The sequence below is a fragment of the Eptatretus burgeri genome, chromosome 1, assembly GCF_056783735.1.
Source record: "Eptatretus burgeri isolate ZD-2024b chromosome 1, Ebu_testis_v1, whole genome shotgun sequence".
Taxonomy (NCBI): domain Eukaryota; kingdom Metazoa; phylum Chordata; class Myxini; order Myxiniformes; family Myxinidae; genus Eptatretus; species Eptatretus burgeri.
This window is the reverse complement of record NC_140961.1, coordinates 69,797,898-69,820,961: the sequence shown is the minus strand read 5'-3', so window position 1 is coordinate 69,820,961 and position 23,064 is coordinate 69,797,898. Positions and strand designations below refer to the sequence as shown.

The 23,064-nt window shown below is 42.9% G+C and overlaps 2 protein-coding genes across 16 annotated transcripts in view; one reads left to right on the top strand and one right to left on the bottom strand.

The window, feature by feature from the left end:
- The window catches only part of C1H22orf23 (chromosome 1 C22orf23 homolog), a 105,011-nt gene extending 96,831 nt beyond the window's left edge, over nucleotides 1-8,180 (top strand). For 11 of the 12 annotated variants that reach the window (XM_085887165.1, XM_085887150.1, XM_085887162.1 and 8 more), the window contains one exon: nucleotides 2,058-2,418. In XM_085887165.1, coding sequence (XP_085743291.1) covers nucleotides 2,058-2,153 — 96 coding nt within the window. In that variant the 3' untranslated portion in view covers nucleotides 2,154-2,418. Of the gene's footprint in view, nucleotides 1-2,057; nucleotides 2,419-7,352 lie in introns of those variants that run through there. The other variant, XM_085887157.1, reaches the window with a different exon arrangement.
- Nucleotides 8,181-10,774: 2,594 nt separating this feature from the next.
- Nucleotides 10,775-23,064, bottom strand: part of LOC147034687 (MICAL-like protein 2) — a 129,092-nt gene continuing 116,802 nt past the window's right edge. For 3 of the 4 annotated variants that reach the window (XM_085887136.1, XM_085887133.1, XM_085887132.1), the window contains exons 14-16: nucleotides 17,732-17,846; nucleotides 11,888-11,934; nucleotides 10,775-11,619 (exon numbers count right to left, since the gene is read on the bottom strand). In XM_085887136.1, coding sequence (XP_085743262.1) covers nucleotides 11,408-11,619; nucleotides 11,888-11,934; nucleotides 17,732-17,846 — 374 coding nt within the window. In that variant the 3' untranslated portion in view covers nucleotides 10,775-11,407. Of the gene's footprint in view, nucleotides 11,620-11,887; nucleotides 11,935-17,731; nucleotides 17,847-23,064 lie in introns of those variants that run through there. The other variant, XM_085887138.1, reaches the window with a different exon arrangement.

Sequence of the window (23,064 nt, the reverse complement as noted above, 5' to 3'; positions counted from 1 at the left end):
CACAAACGCCACACAAAATACTCCACACAAAAGAAGACCTGGTGATGGTCTGCAATCTCTGATTGCTCTTTTTATTGTTTGTACATATAGTAAATAGATGGCTTGAAAGTCCCAAAATTTGCTGTTGAATCTGATCATGAAATGAATGAAACATCTTTATTTTAAATCACGTCAAATCAGCCACACCTACCATTTGTGTCGTAAAATCCCTTTTAGATCAATTTATAATTCATCAGCCTGTTTAATCAACTGCAGGATGAAGGCGTCTCTCAACATGAATAAAAAAATAGTTGCTAATTCCAGCAAAGAACTAGAGGTCTGCATGGGTGGCACAAGAGAATATAAAGACGAGAATAAAATATTTAAAGTTAGCCGTCGTAAAGGATCACAAAGCGATGACGTTTCAGGTCTTTCACTTCATAAAACCTCTTTTGCTCCAACCAAGGCCAAGACCGAAAACGTCATTGCTTTGTGATATTTCACAGCGGATAATGCAATTTGAGGCCCTTGTACTACAGTAAATCTTTCCATCTCACCTCTCCATCTGATCTTTGGTCCACCTCTGCTTCTTCCATGGCCCTCTCGACATTGCCGGTTTGCAATTGTTGTCGGCTGTTCTTACAACGTGTCCAGCTCCAGCCCAGTTACAGGTCAATACAAATTTACCAATTTTTTTTTTCAGGCTGTCTGGCATGGATTAAATTAATGTTCAGTCTCTGGTTGTTTTATTTGCATTTGTGGATATGGTAGGAGCAAGAGTAGATTGCCATGCCAAAGGTAGTGGGTAAATTCCATGTTGGTTTCAGGAGTAGAAGCACCCACGTTGATGGAAGGATGCATGCATGCATGCTGAGACTGAGCTCCTTTTATATTTTAGGTTGCCATTTGTTACAAAATCCTAGTTACAAGTTAAAGTTACACGGTGTATTGATTCAGTGAATGCTTGTGATTTTTATGGAACCAATTGTTCATTATTTTTACAAGTTTGCAATGTTTGTTAAAAGTTGAGTTGAGTAAAAAAAAAAAGGTAGCAAGTTATAAATATATATATATATATATATATATATATATATATATATATATATACTTTTAAACATTTATCCTCCATCTTAGGGCCGTCAGACACATAAGACAGTTTCGTTGGCATGGGGTTACAATCCTGGACGAGACATCACTGACACAGGATATTCAATTGTGCACGAAATTTGTAATTCGTTCATGGTGCCGGCAATACCTCACTTTTCGTCACAAAGGACATTGTGGGGTCTTTAACATCGCCAAATGCTCGCAGCTAGGATGCCCATTTCAACGTCCATTCCATCTGAAGGATGGTACACACACATTGAAATATCACTGTAATATTTTAGTTACACTTAAAGCTGTGTGGACAGATTACTAGAGTTCAGGAAATTACTGGCTAGTGAACTATGTGGGGTGAACGAGAAATTTCTCGTGATTTCTGGTTATTTAGAACCACCTAGTAATTGTGTGCAAGTGTTAGAGGGAGGGGCTTTCGTGAAAGGTCTTAGTCTGATTAGACAGAGACAGACACAGAGAGAGAGACAGACAGACAGAAAGAGAAAAATCCAGTCATCAGTTACTTTGTTGGGTACAATGCCATGCCAGAGTACTGCAGGTATTGCATGTGTTTGGATATCGATCGATTAAAGAACCTTCGGGGTTTGTGACAATACATAATTTATCAGAATGTTCACATAAACCCAAGTTGCTCATTAATGACCTTCATTGAGAGGAAAATCTACATGCCATGCCTTGTCTGATCAACATGCTACCAATCCACACTTCGTGGTTGAACCTGAATGATAACCTTTGGATGAGCAATAAAATGTTGCTTTTAAAAAGACAACCACGACTACCACTTTCCAATGGAATATGAATAACAAATCATGTGGCTGTGCACCTAACTTTTGGTGGTGGTTAATGAGTTTGCTCTTGCAGATCTTTATACCGACTTCATCAACAGTACATACTTGTCTGAGAGGAATTGAATTGCTTTTCCCTCATAAATCCTATTAATTCTCTCTCTGCATTTGCAGAAAATGCACGAAATGGAGGCAATTGACAAAGAGAGAACAAAGGAAATGAGATGCCAGATATTCACAGGCAAAGAAATGAAGTTATCCTTTCACTGAGCGAAAGCCATTGTTAAGAGAGGGCCAGACAGTGGTTGAATATGTGAGATGTATAGCCTCTGAGTTGGTACAGTGCAGAGGAGTTCCAAAGGATAAGTTCTGAAAAAGTAACCATTATCATAATACATCATCATCCAGAATCATCACTCAACCACTACGTGACTTCATCTACATTGAACTTGCTTTGTCTGCTGCTATTCTATGAACCCCCCTGTGAAACAGCTTGATAAACAATAAAGATGCCAATGCTTGCAGCTTTGGTTACTTTTACTTCCAAGTTAAAAGTACCAGAGAAGCTTTTCTTATGAGTTCACATGGACGATTGATCAGGACTTTCCGATGCAGCTTCCTGGGAAAAGAAATGCACTACATGGTTTGCCATTGCCCACCCAGTCATAGTTGTGGTCTGGGCAGGAATTTAGAATTTGATACGGTGCAGGTGGTGACCTACACTCATCAAAAGACCAGACCCCAGCATAATAATCTTAAGGAAGGCACACTCTTGATGTCATGCCCTGCCTGCAAAGTACCAAGATAACAGATTGCACTTGGGTTGGGAATCAAACTCAAACTAGACAGCTCAAAGGTGAGCTCACTCCCTCTGAGTTATCCACTCAACTAACCCTGAGATATAGAAGGGGTAAATGATGAAAATATTATAAATCATTCTTGAATAGACAATGTGAATAAAATAGGCTCAAACGAGTTAATTGTGGTTGAATAATAAAACAACACTGCATATGCACCGGGCCAAATTTTACCAGTGTTCCATATAAATCAAGCCGATTGTAAAACAGAAACTTAAAAAAATGTTAAGTGGATAATTTTACTACTTTCATATAATACAAAATATTCTGGAATTAGCGGCTTCTTTTTTCTTGACAGGTGTGAGGCTCATCAAAGGGAATGTGGGAATACAGTGGGACAAACATCAAAGGAATGAATGAACAGCATAAGAGGAAAGGCAGGAAACAATGAAACTCGCAAGTAAGATGGTTGGGTTAGGAAAGGTTAATGGGGTGAATAAAGATCATGGGTTAGAATAGAGAGAGAAATAGAAATAGAAAGAGAAAGAGAAAGAGAAAGAGAAAGAGGAATAAGGGTGACAGTAAGGGGAAAGCAATTCAATGAAAAAAATAAAAATAAAACAATGCTTTCAGCCTTCGGCTACGGAGGCATAAACAATTTGAGAAAATGGAATTGGTGGAGGTGAGGGGTTGTAAAGGAAGGGTAGGAGAGGGTTTGGAGGGGCTGGAAGCACACTTGAAAAGGATTCATTTTTGTTTGTTCCAACGGACATGGAATAAAACCAAGTTGTTCACATTAAAGGAAAAATAGTTCAACCTTTAAAAGACTGCCTTTACCTCTGGTATTGTGTCAAAAGGTAGGTCCAGTGCTGCAAAAGCACTCGTGGCAAGGATTACACTTGTAGAGCAGATAACTGCAAAAATACTTTGGTTTGTGATGCAAGCATGAAATTTGGCACAAATACTCTTTGAGGTCCACTTTTTTTCAAAAAAGGTGCTGGCCACGTACAATTCCAAGATGGCGACCATTTTTCAAGATGGCCGCCATATGCACAAAAATTCCTCTTCTGCAGCTAAATATTTGAAACAAAACACAACATTAAGGGTGTTAACCAAAGTTTTTTGCATCTAAGATTTTAGCGTGATTATTCTTTGTAATGTAACACCTCACAGCATGGTTGTAACAAAGATGGCATCCAAGATGTCTGCCGCAAAACCAAAACAATGCTCATATTTCAGGAAATAATAGACATAGACTCATCGTTTTTGGATCTATACCTAGGTTTTTGGGATCAATGAATTAGGTGGACATGGTTTTAGAGTCCTAGTTTCCATGCATACTGCTGAAACAAAGATGGGAGTCCAAGATGGCTGCCACAATAGCTATAAACCATTGTTCACGAACTAGCGTTTGGAACAAAATCAATATTTTTTTTAAGGTTTACTAACTTGACAGATATGGTTCAGATATGGACAGAAAAATTCTTCCCATTTTGCAAAGGGAAAATCAACCATGGACGGTTAGTCGTCATAGGAGATGCTGAGGCCATGCTCATGCAGCATTTCTACCAGGCTTCTCTTCCTGGTTTTGGCAAAGATAGAGAGACCCATGTACACTGGGAATGGTGTTTCTCTGTCTTTGGAGTGTCTGTGTGTTGCTGCTCCCTCTTTGTATCGGGAATAGCAGTTATACTGCAGCAGCTGGGAAATGGCCTGGTCAGACTTTGAAGCCTAAAATCTCAGCTGTGATTTGATGTCTGCTCCATGTTCAACCATCCCGACAAATTGAAGGAGAATGGGTGGTATAGCATCTTTAACACAGCCTTCAGGAAATGTGCCATCAAATCTTGATTGATGGTCTAGTATGTGTCGTCTCAAGATTTTTGCAGCTTTAGCCATCACAAGTGCATCAGAGTATTCTGATGCTTTTGATAGTGACAAAGCCACATCTTTCTGGAATGCTAAAAGCACACCTCTTCCCTTTATGTGAGCTTCAAGCTCAGGGATTTCAGCCAATAATTTATCCTTTAATCTGGTGATATTGACAGTGGGAGTATCAACAGCCAGTTGTGCCAGACGTTGTTGGTATAACTGGTAAATATCTGCAAGGGGGAAGACTGTGGGACCGTCTGAATTCAGACTGGTTTCAACAATGTAATTCACCAATTCTGAAAGAACCAGTGGGTACACATCTGGTTCCTCCTTAGTTTGATGTGAGTCTTTCTCAAGACTTCTGAGATGGTATCTCTCCCTGTTGTACAGAGCAGTGAGACAGGCACGATGGTATTTTAGTTCCTGGGCAATGGCATCTCCACCACCCAGTTTTGCTAACAACGTGCCATCATTCAGTGTTTGAGCATACTCGTGCAGCCTCTTGTCCAAGTTCATGGGCATAACTTGCCAAAGGTCAGATTCAGGTGATGTCTTTTCACACATAATACATACTTGACCATCATGGCTAGTTCGTCGCTGCTTCACATGCCCTTCATCTGTTTCACTACCATGAGAGTCGGATCAACATTTCTTGGCACTTCGAGTTTAGTGTTATTAAATAACAACTGACAACTCATGTGGTACTTTGCCTCATTTCTTCTCAGTATTTCCTCTATACCTCCACCCTCATTCAGTTTTGCTGGGTCTAAAATCAATGGGAGTGTCATTCATCCAGTGTCATTTAAGTCCCGTGTGATCTGTACACCATTCGGGTAACTACATGAGCAAGTCATGTATAGCCTCCTTACCCTTGGCTCGGCTCTCCCACGCTGGCACACCCTGTCAATTCAGGCGCGACTATCTAACTAAATAGAGTAACTACAAACTACTGTTTACTAGCTACTGGATATGGGGCTGTTAGGCAGCATTTGGGACACTAAATTAAACTATACTACAACTACTAGTCTATTACTACAGCATTAGTAAAGCTAGATCAGCTGACACTGAACCCCATGCTGAGTTACACAGCAGTGACATCACCAGTGTGCCCTGGTTGTGCGCCGACATCACTCTATTATAATTATGCTAAGCTTTCCTCCACCCTCTAAAATGCAATCTGACAAAATAAGTAATAATTCTAATGAAATCTATTATCTTTATTACCTATTTGCCGACTTATAGTACTTCGTATTTCTATGTTTATTCATTGATGATAAATTTTTAAGTTTTATGGCGGCCATCTTGGACACCATCTTTGTTGTGACAGGTAATTTTGCAATATATGACAAACAAATGAACATTTATGCAATAAATCAGAAATAAAAGTATTTTACCACTAAATTTTGTGAAATGATAAATGATTATTACCAGTTTGATTTTTCTGGAGATACGGCTTAGCAGCCATCTTGAAAATGGCAGCCATTTTAATTTTCAGCAGGAGCAATATTTTTGCATAAAAAGTGATCCTTGGTGACTAGAAATCATTTATGTTAAATTTCATGCTTGCATCGTAAGATATTCTGATGAAAATAAGAAAATATCTTCAGCACAGTTCCTGAAATATTAGGATTTATAGATTTCATGGCGGCCATCTTTGACGCCATCTGTGCTTTGACCATTTGATTATGTACTAGAGCCCAGACAACATTCCTATTAGATTCTTTGACACCTAAAACCTCAAATATTGTCTTTAATCCAAATACTTGCTTTAGGAATAATACTTTTCAATTTGGATGGCTGCCATCTTGGAAAATGGTCGCCATCTTGATTTTTTTCGTGGCCAGCGCCATTTTTTAAACACAGAAGACCAAAGAGAGTATTTGTGCCAAATTTCATGCTTGCATCACAAACCGAAGTATTCTAGGGGTATTTTGCAGTTATCTGCTGCACTATTGGTGGTGTGCCTGTGCATTCCCCGCTGGAGTCAGCGCAGTAATGTCATTTTTTGAACATGCTGGTGATAACTCATCAACCCTTCGCAAAAAAGATTGTGGGATTTTTACCATCCTAGCAGACAGAACACACAGCTTCATGTCTATCTGAGTGTCGGTGCAATTGGTGATACTGTAATGCTCTGCCTGCGAAACACCAATCATAGTTTCTCGTCAGGCCTGGAATCAAATTCACACCATACCAACAATTGGGGAAGGGGAGGATATATGCAAGTGTGGGTGAAACCGAGTCTCTGGTCCTGTGACCCTCACATTGCAGACAGGTCAGTGTCTTATACTGCCTCCTTTCTGGTCTTGCATGCTCTGCCCTTTATTTGCTGTGGACTCACCCCTCACCCCAGGTTTTATCAGGGTGCCGTGTTCTGCTCGTAATCAATTTCTGGTGAAACTCCCAAAATCCAGGATTTCTTGCTCACCTCCTCTTGTATGCTTTTTATCCCCCGCCGCGTGGCGGAAGGGGGATATTGTTGTCACTCGGGTCGTCCGTCCGTCCATCCGGCTGTCCGTCCGTCTGGCTGGGCATCAACATTTATAGCTGTGAGTGCGATAACTCATAAACTGTTCGTCATATCGATTTGAAATTTGGGTCACACATGTACCACCTGAAAAGGAAGAACCCTATTGATTTTGGGCATGGCCAGATCCAAAATGGCCGACTGTGGTGGCCATCTTGAAAAAAAAATGTTTCAATGGCGGGGGATTCCCCATTTCTGATGGGTATATTTTTGATTTCCTCTCATCTGTGGAACCAACTTCCTCAGTCTGTTCAATCCTTTTCATCCCTCTAGGACATAAAAATGGCTGTTCACCACCACTTCATCAGCCTCGTGTTGGCTTAACGGTCAAGGTGGCTGTCTTGAGATCTTAGCGTCTTGAATTTGAGCCCGTCTTTCCGTTAAATAACACCAGGTGAGTTCACTCAGCCTGTCATCCATCCCTCAACAACATGAATACCAACTTACTGGAAACAGTGGGCACTGCATCGGCAGCACAGCCATGCTCTCAGCAATGATACAATCAGCAGCTACAGGCTGCGTACGAAACAACAACCACCACTTCAGGTCATTACTCATCGATATTTATGATCTTTTGTACCCTCAATAAACCTCCCCCAGCCTGCCCATTCCTTTCTAGGTTGTTTTTTCCCCCTTTTTGGTCCCCTTCTGTTTCGTTCCAACTTTCCCCTTCCTCTTTTTCCTGTGTTAAAGTTTATATGCAGATTGTTCACCTGCTGTGTCTTCTCCCCCCTCCCTTTGATCTCATTCTTCCCCATGCCCATTGTGCCTGGAAGCATCCCTCCATTGTGTCCCTTCACCTTGCTGTTGGTGTGTTTCCCCCCTTTCCACTATGTTCCAGTTCTGTTATGTTCTAGTTCTGTTATGTTCTCGACTGTTTTAGGTTTTCCATGAGACTCACCTTCGTATGCAAAACAAAGTCGATTCTTGTGGAAGGACAGAGTGGGTGCAGGGTATTTTGATGCATTGAAGGACATGTTCCAGGGAGCTCACCAACTCTTTCTGGATCTGCAGAGATTGTGCCACAGTAGCCTGCCTCTCAGAAGTTTGTTATACTGTTCTGCACAGGGTGTAGTCATCAGCAAAATGGTACAGAGGATTGTCCAGGCAAGTGAAGAGGTCATCGATGTCCACCTTTTTTGTATGCTTGTTATATTTCTGACTAGCAGGGGCTACCTGGAGCTGCCCGGCTGGGTGAGCTTTTCCTGGCAGCGATTTCAGGAAGTGTTGGACATTGAAATGCTACGGAGTTATTGGCCTTGTGGTGGCCACCTTGCCTAACGCCATATCCCAATATACACTTTATAGTAGCCTCAAAAAAGAACTCAAGGCTGACGAGTGGTAGCTTAAAATCTTACCCAGATTCTGAAGTATCTGCACCCAAAATTTGGGGCTTCTTGGTGCTACGATTTAGCGATGAAAGAATAATGTACAAACAAATACACAAACAATTGAAAATATTTATAAGATAACATTTCATCAACAAACTTTTCACAAATAGTGTATAACACTCCACTTTTAATAGAATCCATTTTTAATGAGAAGGGCACTCAGTAGCAGGGGTGCAAATTAACAGCCGCCCGGTCGCCAATGGCGCCTAACTTTTGTGCTGGGCGGGTACACAATACTGCCTTACCTGCCCGGCTGGCGAATCACCGGTGATTCCTGTTATTTTGTGCAATTTGTACTAGCTTCTCCACTAGTTTTCTCAACTAGAACTACTGTTTTTGTCCGCAGAAATCAGTAGAAATCACCGATAATTCTGCGGCGGCCATTTTGTGTTTTCATCTTGTTCCAAGTCACGCGTGATTGCACGAGATTTGACGGTTCGGCGCGGTTTGGACGCATTTTCTCATGCCCAGGTTGGTTAAATGAGTGAATTTGGGTGAATGAGTGAGTTTCATGGGTGAGGTTAGGTGAATGAGTGAGTTTGATCAGGCTTTTGGGTTAATGAGTGAGTGAGATGAGTGAGGTTAGATGAATGAGTGAGTTTGATGGGTGAATGAGTGAGTTTGATGGGTGAGGTTGGGTTAATGAGTGAGTTTGATGGGTGAGGTTGGGTGAATGAGTGAGTTTGATGAGGCTTTTGGGTTAATGAGTGAGTTAGATGAATGAGGTTGGGTGAATGAGTGCGTTTCATGGGTGAGGTTAGGTGGATGAGTAGTACCCCCACCATTGTCCATCACCCACAACACATCACCCCTCCCCTCCACCCCATCGTCCATCACCCACAACCCCCCCCCAATCCTCCATCAGCCACAACCACCCCCACAACCACAAAAATGCCCCCCCCAGCACTACTCACAACCCCCCTGCCCCCATCACCCACACAAAAAGGTCCCCCCCCCATCACCCATAACCTCCTCCTCCCTGCATCATCCCCCACCCTCACCACACTCATCAAACTCACTCATCCATCCATCCAACGAGAACTACTGTTCTCATCCACCCAACCTCCTCCATCAAACTCACTCATTCTGCAAACCTCCTCCATCAAACTCACTCATTCTGAAAACCTCCATCAAACTCACTCATTCTGCAAACCTCCTCCATTAAACTCACTCATCCACCCAACCTCACTCATCAAATTCACTCATCCACCCAACTCACTCATTCACCAAATCTCCTCCATTAAACTCACTCATCCAACCAACCTCACTCATAAAATTCACTCATCCAACCAAATCTCCTCCATTAAATTCACTCATCCAACCAACCTCACTCATCAAATTCACTCATCCAACCAACCTCACTCATCAAATTCACTCATCCAACCAACCTCACTCATCAAATTCACTCTTCCAACCAACCTCATCCATCAAACTCACTCATCCAACCAACCTCACTCATCAAATTCACTCATCCAACCAACCTCACTCATCAAATTCACTCATCCAACCAACCTCACTCATCAAATTCACTCATCCACCCAACCTCCTCCATCAAACTCACTCATTCACCAAATCTCCTCCATTAAACTCACTCATCCAACCAACCTCACTCATCAAATTCACTCATCCAACCAACCTCATCCATCAAACTCACTCATCCAACCAACCTCACTCATCCAACCAACCTCACTCATCAAATTCACTCATCCAACCAAATCTCCTCCATTAAACTCACTCATCCAACCAACCTCACTCATCAAATTCACTCATCCAACCAACCTCATCCATCAAACTCACTCATCCAACCAACCTCACTCATCCAACCAACCTCACTCATCAAATTCACTCATCCACCCAACCTCCTCCATCAAACTCACTCATTCACCAAATCTCCTCCATTAAACTCACTCATCCAACCAACCTCACTCATCAAATTCACTCATCCAACCAACCTCACTCATCAAATTCACTCATCAAATTCACTCATTCAACCAACCTCATTCATCAAATTCACTCATCCACCCAACCTCCTCCATCAAACTCACTCATTCACCAAATCTCCTCCATTAAACTCACCCATCCAACCAACCTCACTCATCAAATTCACTCATCCAACCAACCTCACTCATCAAATTCACTCATCCAACCAACCTCACTCATCAAATTCACTCATCCAACCAGCCTCACTCATCAAATTCACTCATTCAACCAACCTCACTCATCAAACTCACTCATCCAACCAACCTCACTCATCAAACTCACTCGTCCAACCAACCTCACTCATCAAACTCACTCATGTGAGTATATTAAAAGTGTTTGATATCAAATTTGTGACTTTTGTCTTAATTTTATCGGGCCAGTAGAAATTCTGCTGGACTGGTAACTTTTTCTAATCACCGACTCTGCTGGCTGGTGGATAGAAATGTTAATTTGCACCCCTGGGTAGAGCACAAATCTCCACCACACAATGCCTGATCCATGAGAACATATCGGCCCAATACATTTTTGAAATATCATGCTATACAGTACTATATCGTTTTTGGCCCTATCTCTCAATGGTGAAGAATCACTCAAAAATAATCTAGTAGCCAGATCCGAATTTTCACCAAAATCGAAACAATTCATCCTTGCCACACACCCAACATGTCCACAAAATTTCATCCGGATCCGTCAACAACTTTTAGAGATATCCTGCACACAAACAAACAAACAAACAAACAAACAAACAGACAGACAAACAAAAACACAGACAGACAGAAAGGGGTAAAAAATAACCTCCTTCACCTTCGGTGGTGGAGGTAATTACATCAGAATATCAAAGCAAAGGTAAGCTGTTTCAAGCATGAACAATCATGTGCAAATGTAATCATGTTTTGATGCAGCCGAGCGATGAAGATGGCACGACCAACGTTGATGTAAACAATCAGGTTCTTTTCATCATCTTGTGCATATTAAATAACTTTTCTTTTTATTCTTCTTCTTCTTCTTCTTCTTCTTGGATTGCTGACCTTTTGGCGTCTTTTCTTTGACTGCATTTTTCTCGTCAGGCTTTTCGATGCCATCGTTTCCTTGCTGATCCTCTTTAGTGACTTGCATGTTGTTGTTATTATTTTTTTCTTTATGCTCCATCTCTGGTGACTTAAAAATTCCTACAAGTATAAACAGCAGAAAGGCACATTTACACACACACACACACACACACACACACACACACACACACACACACACACACACACACACACACACACACACACAATTTTCTGGTGATGCATTAGTGAAAGCAATGACAATTTGTGAAAAAAAAGAAGACTGTAACTTTCTCTTTCTCTTCGAAGACTGTAAGCAACGATTCATGCGGTTTATTTAAAACACATTTTCTTCCCCACAGCCCCTCCCCCCCCCCCCCTCCCAAATTACCTTTTTGTTTCAGTATTTCATCCAAAATTTCATCTTCCTCCTTTTCTCTGCAATCGCGAAACAAAATGTGAGCATTAGTTATTTAGTAAACAGAGAAAGTCGAGCAAATCGAGTGTTCAGAGCAGTCGTGATTTGGAGGTGAAACATTTTCTAATGTACACACCTATTTTGTTCACACGTGACAAATAAACGTCTTGTGTTGGTGTATGAACGTGATTCGGGATGATGCACATTTAGTGAGTCGAAGGCGGTGTGTGGAGGAAGGAGATGTGGTTTGGATATCGGAAAACAAGTATGTACGAACGATGATTGTTTATATAGGGTGGTTTACAAAATAGGCGCCTATTGCAAGTGAAAAGCTGTAATGTACATAAAGCAACAATGTATTGATCAAATACAAAAGATATTTCTCAGAAATATTTCTGTTTGCCTTTTTTGTCAAGAAATTCAAGGCTCGTGGAAGAAGAGTTGGAACAAAGAACGGATCAGGACACAACAGACCAAAAGGAACAGTAGAGAGAGAAAGGGGAAACCAACAGCTTGGTTGAGGGACAAAATAGAGGCACACAGACAAATGAGGGATGCGGATAAGAATGAGAGGTAGGGGGGGACGCAGGGGTGGACGAGATGGAAAGAGAAGCAAACTCTCAGGAAAAAAAAAACATGGAAATTTGTGGGGAGGGAAGGGTGATTTAATGGGGTTGGGAAATATTATGGGGTTGGATTGGGGACAATCTGAGATGGTGTTGAACAGCTATCTTGAAGACCTGGAGGGAAGAATGAGATTGAAGAGGATGTGCAAGTTGGTTCCACAAGTGGGGAAAAAGAGGAACAAATGAGTGGTGGCAAGCAGTGTAATCCTGGATTTAGATAATTTCACCAGAAGGGGGTTGATGGTGGACCATGTGAGCCATGCTGAAACCTGGTGGGAGGTGGGGGGGGTGGAACAAAACATGGAAAGAGCAGAGCATGCAAGACCAGAAAGGAGGTGCTAGAAGATTGAGAGACCACTGAATGGGGACAGCAGCATTTTCAATGTGAACCCCATTCTGCTTTTTCACTTCCTCCAACCGATGGATGAAATCATTGTCTGCTTTGCCACATGAGTCTTCATTGATCGAGCTGCACGTTCCGCAATCACGTGTATACAGTGAGGACAAAGGGCACTCAACTATACTTTTATCACCATACAGGGCACTTTGTGAATGTTGGTGTTGATTTTTAGAGACCCCAAAACCATAAAACACTGTCTTTTTAACAGTGATCTAAGGCTCATGGAGGAGCTTGTATCATACACTACAGGGCCAAAGGTATGTGGATACCTGCTCGTCCAACATCTCATTCCAAAATCATGGACATTAATTTGAAGTTGGGCTCCCCTTTGCTGCTATAACAGCCTCCACTCTTCTGGGAAGGCTTTCCACGAGATGTTGGAACATTGCTGTGGAGATTTGCTTCCATTTAGCCAAAAGAGCATGAGTGAGGTCGGGCACTGCTGTTGGATGATTAGGTCTGACTCGCAGTCGGCGTTGCAATTCATCCCAAAGGTGTTCGATGGTGTCGAGGTCAGGGCTCTGTGCAGGCCAGTCAAGTTCTTCCACACCGATCTCAACAAACCATTTTTGTATGAACCTCACTTTGTGCATGAGCGCATTGTCATGCTGAAACAGGAAAGGGCCTTCCCTAAACTGTTGCCACAAAGTTGGAAGCACAGAATCATCTAGAATGGCACTGTATGCTGTAGCATTAAGATTTCCCTTCACTGGAACTAAGAGACCGAGCCCAAACCATGAAAAACAGCCCCAGACCATTATTCCTCCTCCACCAAACTTTACAGTTGACACGATGCATTCGGGAAGGTAGTGTTCTTCTGGCATCCACCAAACCCAGATTCGTCTGTCAGACTGCCAGATGGTGAAGCGTAATTCATCACTCCAGAGAACGTGTTTCCACTGCTCCAGAGTCCAATGGCGGTGAGCTTTACACCACTCCAGCAGATGCTTGACATTGCGCGGCTGCTCGGCCATGGAAGCACATTTAAATGAAGCTCTCGACGAACAGTGATTATGCTGACATTGCTTTCAGAGTCATTTTTCAACTCGGCAGTGAGTGTTGCAACCGATGACAGGTGATTTTTCCGCGCTATGCGCTTCAGCACTCGGCGGTCCCGTTCTTTGAGCTTGTGTGGCCTACCACTTCGTGGCTGAGCTGTTGTTGCTCCAAGACGTCTCCACTTCACAAAAACAGCACTTACAGTTGACCGGGGCAACACCAGCAGGGCAGAAATTTGATGAACTGACTTGTTTGAAAGGTGGCATCCTATGACGGTGCCACGTGCATATGGAGATTGCATGGCGTGTGCTTGATATCCGACACGTCAGCAAAGGGTGTGGCTGAAATAGCCGAATCCACTAATTAAATGGGGGTGTCCGCATACTTTTGGCCATGTAGTGTATAGAGACACAAGATAAAATAAGTGTACCTTGACCTGAATTATAAGGACATTAGTCAACAATAAAGGATGGCGTTGGCTTAACGGTTAAGGTGGCTGGCTTAAGATCTTAGCGTCTTGAATTTGAGCCCCTGTGTCTCCATTAAATAACACTCAGTGGGTTGACTCAATCATCCTTCCAAGGTTGGCAAAATGAGTACCAGTTTACTGGAAAAAGGTGGTACTGAATCAGTAACAGCCATGCTTCCAGCAATGATGCAACCAGATACATAAATATCCATACTAATAAAAGGCAATGTGGTGTGTGTGTGTGTGTGTGTGTGTGTGTGTGTGTGTGTGTGTGTGTGTGTGTGTGTGTGTGTGTGTGTGTGTGTGTGTGTGTGTGTGTGTGTGTGTGTGTGTGTGTGTGTGTGTCCATAACTCCAAAACCATGAAACCTAGTAGCCTGAAACTTTGCACACATTCCAAGAAAACTCCGAGGAAGTGCAAGAGTGAAAATTGGATGTTTGAGTTTAAAAAAAACACCACTTTTGAAGATAATTAACGGACTTGTATAATTATATCCTTTATAAAGCAATCCTTGGCCACCTCGCCATATGGGTCTTCAGGCATTTCCTGGGTAACCTCGCTGGGGTCTGAAACCGCCATGTCTTTTGGCCTGCTTTAACCATGCCTTACCTTGGAACAGGCCGCAACGATTTCTTAACGATAAAGTTTTTGTTTTTTTTTCCACTTTCCTCACTCATATTATTGAATGCCTATTCATCATAGCTATGAATCGCTGGGTACATTGCAATGCTTATAAACACCCGGAGACGTCAGCATTTGTTGCTTTGTTTCATTTCCACACATGCGATCACTACGAGTATCTGTTAAAACAAGGAGAATTACAAATTTTAAGCTCCAGAATCGAAATTACAAGCATTTCTGACTCCTACAAAAGTGTTAATTTGTCCAATTCGGACATATTTGACATTTCGGGCGTCTCCTGGAGGTGTATGTTTAATATGATGGTTCGGTGATTGCCAATTGCATGCCAAGGGAGCCGTTTCTTATCAACCATTTTGTTTGAGTGCTTAAGCCACTTGGCAAGCACTGTCCAAGTTTCTTGGTTGTTCGTTTCGGTAAAAGTGCCTGTGCTATCAATGGAACTGATTGGACAGACGTACGTTTCCGCCTGTTTTGGGCCCTGCGGTGCCGTGCGGTGGGTGCTTCGGGAGGTGTCTTATGTTGCTGAAAATGTTCAATGTTATTTTTACAGGACATCGTTTTGTTTTACCTTTTTGTGCGATCTCCTTTAAAAATATAATCCACACCTCACTTCGACATCGATTGAATTTTGCTAATCTCCCACTTGAATTCCTCTTTCAAAGACCTCTGTTTAAAGGTAAATCTTTGTGTTTGTCGTTTTTATGTATTTTATGCATGTGTACATGTGTGCAGATCAGAACATAACAGGACAACAGGAACGAGAGAGAGAGAAAGAGAGAGAAAGAGAGAGAAAGAGAGAGAAAGAGAGAGAAAGAGAGAGAAAGAGAGAGAAAGAGAGAGAAAGAGAGAGAAAGAGAGAGAAAGAGAGAGAAAGAGAAAGAGAAAGAGAAAGAGAAAGAGAAAGAGAAAGAGAAAGAGAAAGAGAGAGAGAGAGAGAGAGAGAGAGACGAACAACAGAGTTGAAGGCCAAGGTATAGGGAGATTTGAACAAATAATGGGTATGGGGAGGAATGGCGGGGGGGGAGGGCAAGGAAGGACTCACAAGGTGGACAAGAAGGAAACTCAGGATAAAAAAGCTGGAAATTTGGAAGGAGGGCTTGGGGTGGGGAATTGATATACAGTGTGAGGTTTGGGGCTAACAAGCACTGCTTACTAATCTGCAAAGAATGCCAAGAAGTTATCATTTTGTGAGCCATACTACTATTTCAAAGCTCTTCCTCCTTTTTGACCTAATGCTCTCTTCTCTTCTCTCTTCTTATGAATGCCAATCATAGATACCAAATCTACTTTGCTCAATTCCGTGGTCAGACATAACTTGGATATTTCCCAAAATACAAAGATGGAGTAAGCGGAGGATAAATTAAGAAAATCAAAGCAGTTGTTGATTCAGAGATAGGCACAAAAACGATATCTCAAAAAGTAATGGACAGATTCGGACAAAACTTGGTGGATGAGTTTGGTAGGTGACAAGAACAAGTCAATGGGATGTTGTTTCAAGTCGGGATCCAGATCCGGCCCATAGGTGGGATACAAAACGTGAACGGTTTAGCCTGGCGGGGGTATGTGCTTTACCGAGTGCCTTTCTAGTTGTCAGTCTTATTTCCCCAATAATCATGTGCAGACATTGTTTTCAAGGTTATCACATCCTGTTTCTAAAAAGGACCATTGTTGTTCTGTTGTGTCGGGGGTGGGGGGTGGGGAGGTTTCTCATGATGACATATCACACTTGTTTTCCAAACAATCTTTGGTTCCCGACCCCTTTTACTCCTCCCATTGAGGTGAAAAGCATACAGTTCGCACACATAACGAGTGTGGGTGAAACATACTAAACTAATTTTATTTTACTAATGCTCTTCAGTACTGAAGGATCATTTTAACCGTGGTGCGAAAACCATCACCAGCAATCAATGTCTTTATTTATTTTTTCATTCATATTAGTTTATTTATGAGTATGTTTATCTCTGTGTATAAAATCACATGAAAGTGGGTTAAACCAAGTCTGTTTAAATAGCACCAAAAAGTTCAGGGACTTGTTTTGTGATGAGGAGGGAACTACGTGACGTCCATTGCATTTGGCATAATGTATACTCCTACTACCACCACTACTACTACTACTACTACCACTACCACTACCACTACTACTACTACTCCTCCTCCTCCTCCTACTCTCATGGGCCAGATTTATCACACTTTTTGTGGAGGTTGGCCGAGAGGGGAGTTTGGCCCAAGTCTTTTACGAGCCAACTCGGCCATTCCTTACGTTCAACTGCAGCCAATTTGGGGAGGAATTTAGAATTTGTTTAGTGTACTGATGATAACTTGCCGACTCTTCTCAAAAGACACAGTGGGATATTTAATGTTCACTGCTGATGGCTAGCAGATGGGACACCCAGCTTAATTTACATTCGAAGCGACAACCCACTTTGCGATTCTACTCCATACCTGTGAAGCAGCAATCTGACAGTTTAGATTTTAGTCAAATCGGGAATATAACCCAGAAGAGACACCTCTATCATCCTGTTAGACCTTCCCACCAATTACAAGGACATAAATAGACAATGTACAAATCATTATGGGATTTAGAATTTGGACCTGGGATTGTGAGTTTAAGTGCTCAGGTGGGAATGCTTAACAGGCCAATGTAAATACAGAAAAGGTGTAACCGTTTTTTGGACTGGTACCTTATACGATCTTCATCCAGATGAATTACAACAGCATTTCTGGCCTCCACAATATGCAAGAGTTCATTCAGAAGTTCTTCCTGACGTGCCTTGTCCTCCACTGTGCACTCCAATTCTGGTTGGAAGATGACAAGATAAACAGGTTGTCCCATACCTCTCCTGGCCAGACACAACTCCAATGGCAAAGGAACACATGGCATGGCTTCACTTTGTATGCATGAGCAGCTGACTGCAGGCATGAACGGGCAATATATTTTTGTTTGCTTTGTTTGTGCATGGGAGAAGTATCATGGAGTTGTAAGGCACAGGTGGCTTGACAATGAAGTCATTGTTACAATAATACCATACCTTTAACAACAGGGTAAAAACAGCAGGGGCCAAAAACAAACAAAAAACAAACAAACAGCTATTGTCCCATTTTCCAATTATAATGGAGCGTTTAGTGAAATTACACTTGTACACAACTGTGTGTGTGTGTGTGTGTGTGTGTGTGTGTGTGTGTGTGTGTGTGTGTGTGTGTGTGTGTGTGTGTGTGTGTGTGTGTGTGTGTGTGTGTGTGTGTGTGTGTGTGTGTGTGTGTGTGTGTGTGTGTGTGTGTCAGTGAGTTCATATACACATCAACTTTAATATAGCAACCCAGGCTGCATACTATATCTGCCACCAAGTGGGTTTACAGGTTTATTTTGTACCATTAATTTAGATGATGTCCAAATATTCACACCCGTTCCAGAGTGTATGTTTGTCTGCACTGCCAAGGGATGCTCTGCTCTTTTTTGTTTTTACTTACACGTGATCTGGTGCTGTCTGTGTGTGGGTGAGCACGTGTGCGCGCTCGTTTTTCTGATTCCGGGGCACGAACTGGCTGGTTTAATGTCTGGATTGGGCATGAGGAGGTGTTGGTTGTGCGAGTGTTGGCGTTCTTGTTGGGTGTTGTGCACGTGTGGATGTTGTGTTTGGGATTGAGTGTTGTTTGTTGCTCAACTTATCCAGCCATTTGCACCATCCAGTTTTTCCCATTTGCATCAGATGTGTGTATTATGTGGGTATGTCCACCATCTCCCCAGTTAGACCACACTCCCAGCTCTTCATGTGACATGCTTCCAAAATCAACATATACAGTGGGGAGAACAAGTATTTGCTACACTGCCGATTTTGCAGGTTTTCCCACTTACAAAGTAAGTAGAGGTCTGTAATTTTTATCATAGGTACACTTCAACTGTGAAAGATGGAATCTAAAACAAAAATCCTGAAAATCACATTGTATGATTTTTAAATAATTAATTTGCATTTTATTGCATGAAATAAGTATTTGATGCATCAGAAAAACAGAACTTAATATTTGGTACAGAAACCTTTGTTTGCAATTACGGAGATCAGACGTTTCCTGTAGTTCTTAACCAGGTTTGCACAGACTGCAGCAGGGATTTTGGTCCACTCCTCCATGCAGATCTTCTCCAGATCCTTCAGGTTTCGGGGCTGTCGCTGGGCAACACAGACTTTCAGCTCCCTCCAAAGATTTTCTATTGGATTCAGGTCTGGAGACTAGCTAGGCCACTCTAGGACCTTGAGATGCTTCTTACGGAGCCACTCCTTAGTTGCCCTGGCTGTGTTTCGGGTCGTTGTCATGCTGGAAGACCCAGCCACGCCCCATCTTCAATGCTCTTGTTGAGGGAAGGAGGTTGTTGGCCAAGATCTCACGAAACATGGCCCCATCCATCCTCCCATCAATACGGTGCAGTCGTCCTGTCCCCTTTGCAGAAAAGCATCCCCAAAGAATGATGTTTCCACCTCCATGCTTCACGGTTGGGATGGTGTTCTTGGGGTTGCACTCATCCTTCTAATTCCTCCAAACACGGCGAGTGGAGTATAAACCAAAAAGCTCTATTTTGGTCTCATGAGACCACATGACCTTCTCCCATTCCTCCTCTGGATCATCCAGATGGTCATTGGCAAACTTCAGACGGGCCTGGACATGCGCTGGCTTGAGCAGAGGGACCTTGCGTGTGCTGCAGGATTTTAATCCATGATGGCGTAGTGTGTTACTTCTGGTTTTCTTTGATACTGTGGTCCCAGCTCTCTTCAGGTCATTGACCAGGTCCTGCCGTGTAGTTCTGGGCTGATCCCTCACCTTTCTCATGATCATTGAGGCTCCACGAGGTGAGATCTTGCATGGAGCCCCAGACCGAGGGAGATTGACTGTTATCTTGAACTTCTTCCATTTTCTAATAATTGTGCCAACAGTTGTTTCCTTCTCACCAAGCTGCTTGCCTATTGTCCTGTAGCCCATCCCAGCCTTGTGCAAGTCTACAATTTTGTCCCTGATGTCCTTACACAGCTCTCTGGTCTTGCCCATTGTGGAGAGGTTGGAGTCTGATTGATTGAGTGTGGACAGCTGTCTTTTATGCAGATAACGAGTTCAAACAGGTGCAGTTAATACAGGTAATGAGTGGAGAATGGGAGGGCTTCTTAAAGACAAAACTAACAGGTCTGTGAGCCAGAATTCTTACTGGTTGGTTGGTGATCAAATACTTATTTCATGCAATAAAATGCAAATTAATTATTTAAAAATCATGCACTGTGATTTTCAGGATTTTTGTTTTAGATTCCGTCTTTCACAGTTGAAGTGTACCTATGATAAAAAGTACAGACCTCAATGTGCTTTGTAAGTGGGAAAACCTGCAAAATTGGCAGTGTATCAAATACTTGTTCTCCCCACTGTGTGTATATATATATATATATATATATATATATATATATATATATATATATATATATATATATATATATATATATATATATATGTTGATATATACGGGGAAGGTGAGTCCAGAGGCTGTGGGAGAGGGGGAAGGGTAGAAGTGTGGAGGTGAGAGTTGGAACTCTGAATGTTGGGACGATGACTGGCAAAGGGCGAGAGTTGGCTGATATGATGGAGAGAAGAAAGGTGGACATACTGTGTGTACAAGAGACCAAGTGGATGGGGAGCAAGGCTTGGAGCATTGGAGGTGGTTTCAAACTGTTCTACCATGGTGTGGATGGGAGGAGAAATGGTGTCGGGATAATCCTGAAGGAAGATTATGTCAAGAGGGTATTGGAGGAGAGGAGAGTGTCTGACCGAGTGATGAGTGTGAAGTTGGAAATTGAAGGGGTGATGATGAATGTCATCAGTGCATATGCCCCACATATGGGGTGTGAGATGGAATATAAAGATTTCTGGAGTGAGTGAGATGAAGTGGTGGAGAGTGTATCCAAGGATGAAAGAGTGGTGATTGGAGCAGATTTCAATGGGCATGTTGGGGAAGGGAATAAAGAGGATGAGGAGGTGATGGGTAGGTACGGTCTCAACAAGAGAAATGTGAAAGGGCAAATGGTGGTACAGTTTGCAAAAAGAATGGAAATGGCAGTGGTAAATATGTATTTCAAGAAGAAGGAGGAACACAGGATGACACACAAGAGTGGAGGAAAGTGCACACAGGTGGATTACATCTTAAGCAGGAGATGCAACCTGAAAGAGATTAGAGACTGTAAGGTGGTGGCAGGGGAGAGTGTAGCTCAACAGCATCAATTGGTGGTCTGCAGGATGATTTTGGAGGTCTGGTTGAGGAAGAGAGTGAGGGCTGAACCAAGGACCAGATGGTGGAAGCTGAAGGAGGAAGACTGTTGCGTGGAATTTCGGTAGGAGGCGAGACAGGTGTTGGATGGTGGTAAAGATGGGTGAGATGATTGGGCAACTACAGCAGAAGTGGTGAGGGAGATAGCTAGGAAGGTACTTGGTGTGACATCTGGACAGAGGAAGGAAGATAAGTAGACTTGGTGGTGGAACGAGGAAGTACAGGAAAGCATAAGGAAGAAGGGGTTGGCGAAAAAGAAGTGGGATAGTCAGAGAGACGAAGAAAGTAGGCAGGAGTACAAGAAGTGGCGGCGAAAGGCAAAGAGAGAGGTGGCAAAGGCTAAGAAAAAGGCATATGACGAGCTGTATGAGAAGTTGGATACAAAAGAAAGGGAAAAGGATTTATACCGATTGGCAAGACAGAGGGACCGAGCTGGGAAGGATGTGCTGCAGGTTAGGGTGATAAAGGACGCAAATGGGAATGTGCTGACGAGCGAGGTGAGTGTGTTGAGAAGGTGGATGGAGTACTTTGAGGAGCTGATGAATGAAGAAAATGAGAGAGAGAGAGAAGGTTGGAAGAGGTGGAGATAGTGAATCTGGAAGTGGGGTTGATCAGTAAGGATGAAGTGAGGACTGCTATGAAGAGGATGAAAAGTGGAAAGGCGGTTGGCCCAGATGGTATACCAGTGGAGGCATGGAAGTGCTTCGGAGAGATGGCAGTGGGGTTGTTAACCAGATTGTTTAATAAAGTCTTGGAAAGTGAGAGGATGCCGGAGGAGTGGAGATCAAGTGTACTGGTTCGATTTTCAAGAACAAGGGTGATGTGCAGAGCTGTGGAAATTACAGAGGGATAAAGTTGTTAAGCCACACCATGAAGTTGTGGGAAAGAGTAGTGGAAGCTCGGTTGAGAGGAGAGGTGACGATTTGTGAGCAGCAATATGGGTTTATGCCAGGAAAGAGCACCACTGATGCGATGTTTGCTTTGAGAATGTTGATGGAGAAGTATAGGGAAGGCCAGAAGGAGTTACATTGTGTGTTTGTGGATTTAGAGAAAGCTTATGATAGGGTGCCAAGAGAGGAGTTGTGGCATTGTATGAGGAAGTCGGGAGTGGTGGAGAAGTATGTGAGGATGGTGCAGGATATGTATGAGGACAGTGTGACAGCGGTGAGGTGTGTGGTAGGAATGACGGACCGGTTTAAGGTAAAAGTTGGATTGCACCAAGGATTGACTCTGAGCCCTTTCCTGTTTGCAATGGTGATGGACAGGTTGACGGACGAGATCAGACTGGAGTCTCCATGGACTATGATGTTCGCGGATGACATCATGATCTGCAGGGAGAGAAGGGAGCAGGCTGAGGCGAGCCTTGAGAGCGGGAGGTACGCACTGGAGAGAAGGGGAATGATAGTCAGTAGGAGTAAGACGGAGTACATGTGCGTAAATGAGAGGGAGGGTGGTGGTATGGTGCAGTTGCAAGGAGTTGAGGTGGGGAAGGTGGATGGGTTTAAATACTTGGGATCAACTGTCCAAAGTAACGGAGAGTATGGGAGAGAAGTGAAAAAGAGAGTGCAGGCAGGATGGAGTGGGTGGAGAAGAGTTGCAGGAGTGATTTGTGACAGAAGGGTAGCTGCAGAGTGAAGGGGAAAGTATATAAGACGGTAGTGAGACCAGCTATGTTGTATGGTTTGGAGGCGGTGGTGCTAACAAAAAGACAGGAAGCGGAGC